General features: G+C 41.4%; 1 protein-coding gene across 4 annotated transcripts in view; it reads left to right on the forward strand.

Moving 5' to 3' along the window:
• Window positions 1–6,194, forward strand: part of DNAJC13 (DnaJ heat shock protein family (Hsp40) member C13) — a 134,641-nt gene extending 128,447 nt beyond the window's left edge. For 3 of the 4 annotated variants that reach the window (XM_075587104.1, XM_075587106.1, XM_075587105.1), the window contains 2 exons: window positions 1,205–1,304; window positions 5,289–6,194. In XM_075587104.1, coding sequence (XP_075443219.1) covers window positions 1,205–1,304; window positions 5,289–5,386 — 198 coding nt within the window. In that variant the 3' untranslated portion in view covers window positions 5,387–6,194. Of the gene's footprint in view, window positions 1–1,204; window positions 1,305–4,475; window positions 4,585–5,288 lie in introns of all 4 variants that reach the window. The other variant, XR_012799256.1, reaches the window with a different exon arrangement.
• Window positions 6,195–7,903: the final 1,709 nt, after the last annotated feature.

The raw sequence follows: 7,903 nt of genomic DNA on the forward strand, positions 1-7,903 counted from the left end.
CCTCATTCCTCCCCCCGCCCCCTCCTTACCATCACCAGCTCTCTCTCCCCCATTTCTCCCCCTCCTCCTCACCATCACCAGCTCTCTCCCACACCAGCTCTCACTCTCCGTCTCCCCCAGCTCTCTCCCCCTAAGCTCTCTCTCCCTCTCCCCCTCAGCTCTCTCTCCCCCTCAGCTCTCTCTCCCCCTCAGCTCTCTCTCCCCCTCAGCTCTCTCTCCCCCTCAGCTCTCTCTCCCTCTCTGCTCTCTCCCCCTCAGCTCTCTCTCCCTCTCCCCCTCAGCTCTATCTCACTCTCCCCCTCAGCTCTCTCTGCCTCCCCCCTTCAGCTCTCTCCCCCCCACTCCAGCACTCTCTTCCCCCTCAGCGCTATCTCTCCCATGCCTACCTTTGGCAGGGAGATGATGGTACGAGGCGGCAGGCCGCCAGCGTTGATCAGGAGAGCAGCCAGCAGAGGAGGTAGGAGTTGTACTGAGGCAAGCAGGAGCCGGCAGCTCTTCTGATCAATGCTGGTGGGCCGCCGCCGCATACCATCATCTCCCCGTCGCGTACCATCTTCTCCCGCCTGCCTCTGCCAACAGGCGGGGAGAGCGGGCGTCGGGCTTAGCAACGACTCTGCCCCCAACCGCTTCCCCATTAATGTTCCATTGAAAATGTCAATAAAAATTAAGTTTGAAAGAAGAAAAAAATATAGCAAAAAGCTACACTCTAGCTGTCTGCTAGCACTGTTCTATTGCTACTTAAACCCAGTGCATTGAGTTCCCATACCTACTAAATGGATTATTTCATTCTCTTGCAATCAAGCCTGTACTATTTATTGCTTTAATTTTAATCACATATATTGTAAAAATGTGTTTTGTTTAAAAATGGTACACTGTTTTTTTCATTAAAATATTTATAATTTATGTATGTGGAACTAATAGCTTTGTTGCCTCATATATTTAACAATGAGTTGTCTATCAATTTAAACTTACTATATGGCTCCATTTAATATTTTTTGCAAGAACCACTAAAAAAAACTTTATTATCAAACCCGAATGTGACTGATTTTTTTTTTTAATCTTTCACACCAACTACCATAAAAGATAACATTGTTTGACTCAGAAATATATTTGTTTGTAATGTAATTTGTGAAATATTTTTCTTAACACCAGGGTGAAGCACCTAGATGCATAGAAAATTGAATAAATTGTCATTCTTTTCCAGATAAATGAAATCCTGTCCCGATCTTCTGTCTGGAGTGCCTTTAAAGATCAGAAACATGACCTGTTCATTTCTGAAACACAAACAGCAGGATACCTCACTGGTAAGCACCCGTCTTATTTCCATTTTCTCCTGCTAAACTTGGTGCATTATGAAACAGGACAGAGTTATGGTGGCGAGTCCTCAGTGTAGTCTAGTGGTTGTTTTTCTGGTTTTACATTGAGCACAATGATGGCCTATTCAATTTTCCTACTTGACACTATTGGGTTGCCATAAAATGTGAGCTTATTCTTCATTATTCTGTCCTTAGCATGGGTGCTCATGATGGTAAGTAATAAATAAAATATATCCAGTTATGTCCATGGTGGTTGGGTCTCGCTTCCATTTATTTATATTTTATTTTTTCCATAAATGTAAAAAAAAAAATTGCTCTTAAAGATAGATGTTGCTTCATAAAACCACATGTAATAGCACAACAATTATGTTATTGCATTGCACATGAACCAATTCAGCTTCAAATAAGTTACAATAGATATTATAATTAACGCTTTGGGTGCCCCATAGAAGTAGCTATTGCATCATGAGCTCTGGCACTCCAGTGGCTCAGGACGCAGTAACTACGTCATTATCTTCCTGCTTGTTTTTCTAGAGGCGATAGATTTTATGAGGAAGTGGAACGGAAGTCGGACGACGACTCCTGTTCCTTTTCGCCATTGGTGACTGAGCGATCCCATGACTTCGGAGCCGCTGTCACTTGATAACCAGTACCGGAGGCGCCGTGGCATTGTGGTGCTGCGGCCCCTCCATCACTCCAAGGGTTAATTGACCAGTATAAATGAGCTCTGATGATAAAATAAGTCCAGGCATATGAAGTTTGTTCTGTAATGTACCTGCAAGATAAAACGCATATTAGACCATTACTTATGCTGGGGGAATCATAGTACTGTATGAATTGTGTTCTTGGAAAAAGTATTTTAACAGTATTAACTATCTGCTTCATGGGGGTTATTAAACTGAAAATCAATAATTTCCCATAAATATGAAAGAAAAAAGCAGGGGAAGTTCGGCTTGAGACGAGATAAATATTTATCAGACCTACCCTTTGGGCATTGTCCAAGTGCGGTGGAAGGCGTGTTCTGTTTTGGCCAAACTAAAGATCTCCTCTTGAGTTAGGAAAAATGAAAGAGTTAATGATATTGTATGGCAGACTTTATGCAGCATGTTGAATTAAGAACTTGTTAATATTTGTATTGCAGGCTTTTAAGCAGCATTGAGTGTAACATAGTTGGGGAGCTAGATAGAAGAATGTGTGTTGTTTTCCTTACTTTTACCATTATAGACAAGGTCACGCAACAAGAGCTGTCCTCAAGAAACATTTTGACACAATTTATTTATTTATTTATAAAATATTTTACCAGGAAGTAATACATTGAGAGTTACCTCTCGTTTTCAAGTATGTCCTGGGCACAGAGTTAAGACAAATAATACATGGTTACAAATACAGTTACATAAATGAACAGGGTATACATTATATACAAGACATTGCATGCACAGTTAAAGAAAATATATGTTATGGGCGTATGAAACAGTTATAGACCAGATTAAAATGTGAGACAGCCTTAGATTTAAGTGTATTAAGTGTAAACTAACAGTTGATCTAAATCATGATTTAACCACATACTTTAGAAGACAAAATTCTGTGTCTTAACGATTTAAAATGTAACGCCACCAAGACATTTAAATATTCAGTGTTTATAATATACTGTACAGTTTTTAAAAAGTCCAACATTAAACATTCCTCAAGAAAGAGTCAACACTTTCCTTATTGGAGAAGCTTGAAAGTATTGCTAACTACTAAATCGGTGCATTGATTCTGATGACCTATTGTACATGTATTAGAATTATATAGAAACCCCCACATTTTTGGATTACGTTAGAAACTTTAGGAATGTAGGATTGCTGTCGACTTACAGTACTGTATAGGAATTTAGGAAAACCATTCGTGCGCGCGTGTGTGTGCGTGTGCCAAGTTGTCACAATGTTCAGTGTCTGAGCTGGTGGAGACCATTAAATGAACCAGAACTATTGGCATATAACTGTGGAGAGGTAGGATTGGCAAGGTTCTAGTGTTCTAAAGAACACCTACTGGATGCATGATTTTTATGAGATAAAATGTTAAAATATATGTCAATGTTTGTGTCTTGTATATGCAGTTTAAACACTGTGTTCCAGGTTATGCAGTTTAGCCTATTTATTTACTTATTTATATGTACTTATTTACATATATTGTTTTTCTCTTGTGTGTCAACACAATGCTGTGCTTTGCAAGCAGTACTGAAGTGCATGGTTCAGTCATTAATTTTTTTTTTTTTTTATAAAATGGTGTATTTTGATGTCTATGATGCACATTTTTAAAAACACCATCCAGACTTCAGTTTCTCCATGTTTTTTTTATTAAGGATTGTTGTTTTCCATTTTTTACAGAAAATATTAAATAATGAATGTGCTTTTGCTGCAAACTTTTTAACAGAAGCATTAAAACACATTGTATCAAACAAAACATGTTTTAACAGTTGACAATTTTTCTAGACCGCCCCACCTGTGGTAATGTGATTCTTGCATAAAAACATGGAAAAATACATAATCAACATACATTTTGTAGTAGGTCACAGAAGTCTCTTCTTCACGCACAATTGTTTTTAGATTTGAACAATTTACATGTTTGAAAAATTGCCATGTTCATCCATTAAAGATTACTGGCAAACATATACATAAAGTACTTTTTTTCTCGCAGTGAAACGTTGAACCCGTTTTCTTACGACCTGCTCTAATAACCTGGGTTTTCCTAGGCTTTGAAGAAGTAAAATCATGGCATCAAAACAAAAAAGCATACAAAGAAAGTTTTTCACTTGGGATCTTTATACACTTCCAGTTGGCAAAGCTCATTTTCATTAGAATAACGTTGTTTCAAAACCAATCTGTACTACCCTCTGACCTACCGTAATCACTTGCTATTCTGCAATAACTCTATTGGTAGAAATGGCATAATATTTTGGGCAGACAGGGCACTCGGAAAACGAAAAAAAAGGGTGTTGTATGTGTGCAATGATATGCACTAATATATATATATTCATGCCTTTGAGCGTTCTGGGATCCCAAACATTGAATTATGCTTTAAATAAACATAACTTGATTTGTCTTTAACACTAATGCTTTGCTATCTTTACCTTCCTAACCTCTTCCCTTGCTGCTTATATTTCTTTTCTTTCTTCAGGTGTCTCTCCTTCCCTCCTTACTGGTAGCAGCCCCCTTCACCTCAGAAGTGGGCTTTAGATGCTCTTTTCCAAGCAGCTTGCTAACTGCTGTGTAGCTCTTTAACGCAGGTAGATAACATTTCGCTAAATTGCATGTTGCCGCTGCTGCATTCCTGCTCCTTATGCTTCTAAAGGGGGTTTTGTGTTCTAGAGAAGTCATACGTTTTACTTCGATGTAGAAGTTCTATATATGTCTGATATTTTTTTTTTGTGTGTGTGTGTAGCGCTTCAAAGATCTGCTTATTTTACTTCATCATTGGATTTGCTTCTTTCCTTAGTGTTGCCCCATTAAAGACATAATTGATTCCATTTACCTCCGTCCATGCCAATATTTCTGATTCAAGTGTGGTGTATCTTCCTGAATTTGATCTGTAGCACATATTGCAAACTGTAAAATTGACAGAGCGGTATAAGGTTTATTGCTCTTGCTTACTAAGTGACACTTGTGCTTGGAGTGAGGGCCATTTCACTAAAAAGCATGAGATTAACTGTGTTTATGTAACTGGTGCTCTCTTCCAAAGAATTTGCAGGTAATGTACTGGATGTCCCTGGGCTTCGTTCAAGAATGGGTCTGTATATCGAGCATAAAGATAACCATTTACTTTCTGAAGGGCTAAATACCTGTTGGTGTATCACACACCCCAAGAAACGCAAGAATCGATCTGTTTGTGAAAACATTTCCTATGTCAATGATTACAATCCAGTATTGGTCAAAAGTTGATGTTAATATCAAAAATGAACTGAAGCAATGTGTATGTTCTTCCCTGCCCTAGGACCGGGAGTTGCTGGTTACCTTACTGCAGGATCTACATCAACAGTTATGCCCAACGTGCCACCACCGGTGGATCATGAAGTGGGAGATCTTGGCTAGAAGATGTAGAATTTCCAATGAAGATCAAAGATATGCGGAATCGCTAATTGTTGCACGAGGGAGAGCGCCACAAACCTCCCCTCCCCCCCTTGAGGTTGATTGAAAGGAACTTTATTTTCTGCCTTCCTTGTTTTATGACGAAGTGTTATTCCTTTTTGTAATAAATATATTTTTATTTAGGGATAAAAAAACAAAACAATCCTGGGGCGTCATTCTGACAAATCACTATGTAACATAAACATGAAAGCACTCCGTGGATCAGCCGTATGGGCACACAAGTATTTTTTTTTTTTTGTCTTTCCTTTTGTACCTGACCACATTTTCTTCCTTTGTATTTGTTTACAAGACTGTGAATCAAAACTGAGAAAAATAATAATCTCCCTGTTGTAAGTTTTATATTCCATGAATTGGTGGGGCTGTGGAGTAAAACAAACGCCTAAAGAGCATTTTGTTTCCGTTCGTTCATGTTTTACGTGATTGGGCTCGCTTGAACATTACTGGGTTTTGACATTGTTCTTGCTCATTAATGTCCTTTTTTCCGAATCATTAACACTATCCTCCCAAGAATGAAGGGCAGTAGACATTCACATGTACAGCATAGCTTTACCAAATAAAAAAATAAATAAAATGAATATCTGCGTGAAGAAAAACTCAAATAATGTCAGTCTGTTATGTAAGAACCTAGTGAAATAGTTACATGCATTATCCAGTATATAAATCTTTCTATGAATGTACATTATACATATAATTCATTCGTGTACATACAATTTTAAGAAAATAAAGGGAATTGACAACCTTGTTAATTACATTTCTGTCCAACTGTTTCAATACATGTTGTAATGGTTATTTAAAACTTTAACATGGCAATAACAAACACTAATATTCCTTTATATTTTATACTTTTGAGATCTATCTAAGAAATATTGATGCATAGAGAGGTATTTTCATCTTTCATCAATGTATCAAGGTACAGTACTTGCTCCAATGTTTACTTTGTGTGCAACAGCTTGCAATTAGGGCCGTGTTAATAAGAGGGATCAGTGAGAATGTACCTGACTAACCGCTGTGGCATTTTTTGTCTTTGTTTTCAACTGTACATCAAAAAATCGTATACTGGCATAAACCTCTAGCTAACAATCTGCAACAAAATTAAAAAACCTAATCATTTTTTTTATATTGTAAGCACCTGCAAGCAGACAATGAAACAGTGAGTGAAAACACAATTATCTCTTGCATTCCCCATGAGCGTAAATCACCATAGGAATTTAGGCAGCTCTCAGCTGGATGTAGGACACTTTCAGGGCACCTTCGGAAAGAAGGGAGTTTTGTAATACTGCTGCCCACAGCTCAAATTCTCCCGCTCCCCCCCTCTCTCCGCTCCCCCTCCCTCTCTTTTTTTCTTCGCTCCCCCTCTCTCTCCCCCCTTCCCCTTTCTCCCCCGTTAACAGCAATCGGGGCCCCCCTGCACATGAATGTGGCCCCCGTGTTAATAGCTGGGTTCCCCCCTCCCCCCCGTTCACAGTTCCGTCCCTTCCCCCCTTCACACCTCCGTTCCTCCCCCCTCTCACATGTCCAATTCCCCCCCCCCTTCAGAGCTCAGTGGGTGAGTGACTGGGTGGGTTGACTGAAGGACTGAGTGGGTGGGTGACTGAGTGACCTTGACTGAGTGGGTGGGTGGGTGACTGAGTGGGTGGGTGACTGAGTGACTGGGTGGGTGAGTGGGTGGGTGGGTGATTGAGTGACTGAGTTTGAGTGACTGGGTGGGTGAGTGACTGAGTGGATTGGTGGGTGAGTGACTGAGTGGGTGGGTGACTGGGTGGGTGAGTGACTGGGTGGGTGGGTGACTGGGTGAGTGAGTGACTTGAGTGGGTGACTGAGTGACTGGGTGGGTGACTGAGTGGGTGGGTGACTGGGTGGGTGGGTGACTGGGTGGGTGGGTGAGTGACTGAGTGACTGGGTGACTGAGTGACTTGGGTGACTGAGTGACTTGGGTGACTGACTGGGTGGGCAGGTGGGTGACTGGGTGGGTGGGTGACTGGGTGGGTGGGTGAGTGAGTGACTGAGTTTGACCTTGACTGGGTGGGTGACTGAGTGACCTTGACTGAGTGACTGGGTGGGTGAGTGACTGGGTGGGTGGGTGACTGAGTGACACTTGACTGAGTGACTTGGTGGGTGACTGCGTGACTGGGTGGGTGGGTGACTGAGTGACTGGGTGGGTGGGTGACTGAGTGACTTTGACTGAGTGACTTTGACTGAGTGATTGGGTGGGTGACTGAGTGACTGGGTGGGTGGGTGACTGAGTGACTGGGATGGGTGACTGAGTGACTGGGATGGGTGGGTGACTGAGTGACTGGGTGGGTGGGCGACTGAGTGACTGGGTGGGTGAGTGACTGGGTGGGTGGGGTGTGTTATCTTTCCCCCCCCCTGCATCTGTTCCCCCACCCCTGCATCTCTTCTTCCCCCCCCCCCCCCTGCATGCCTCCCCCCCTTCATGCTATCCCCGGAGGCAGCAGGTGT

The sequence above is a fragment of the Ascaphus truei genome, chromosome 2 (assembly GCF_040206685.1).
Source record: "Ascaphus truei isolate aAscTru1 chromosome 2, aAscTru1.hap1, whole genome shotgun sequence".
NCBI classification, from domain to species: Eukaryota; Metazoa; Chordata; class Amphibia; order Anura; family Ascaphidae; genus Ascaphus; species Ascaphus truei.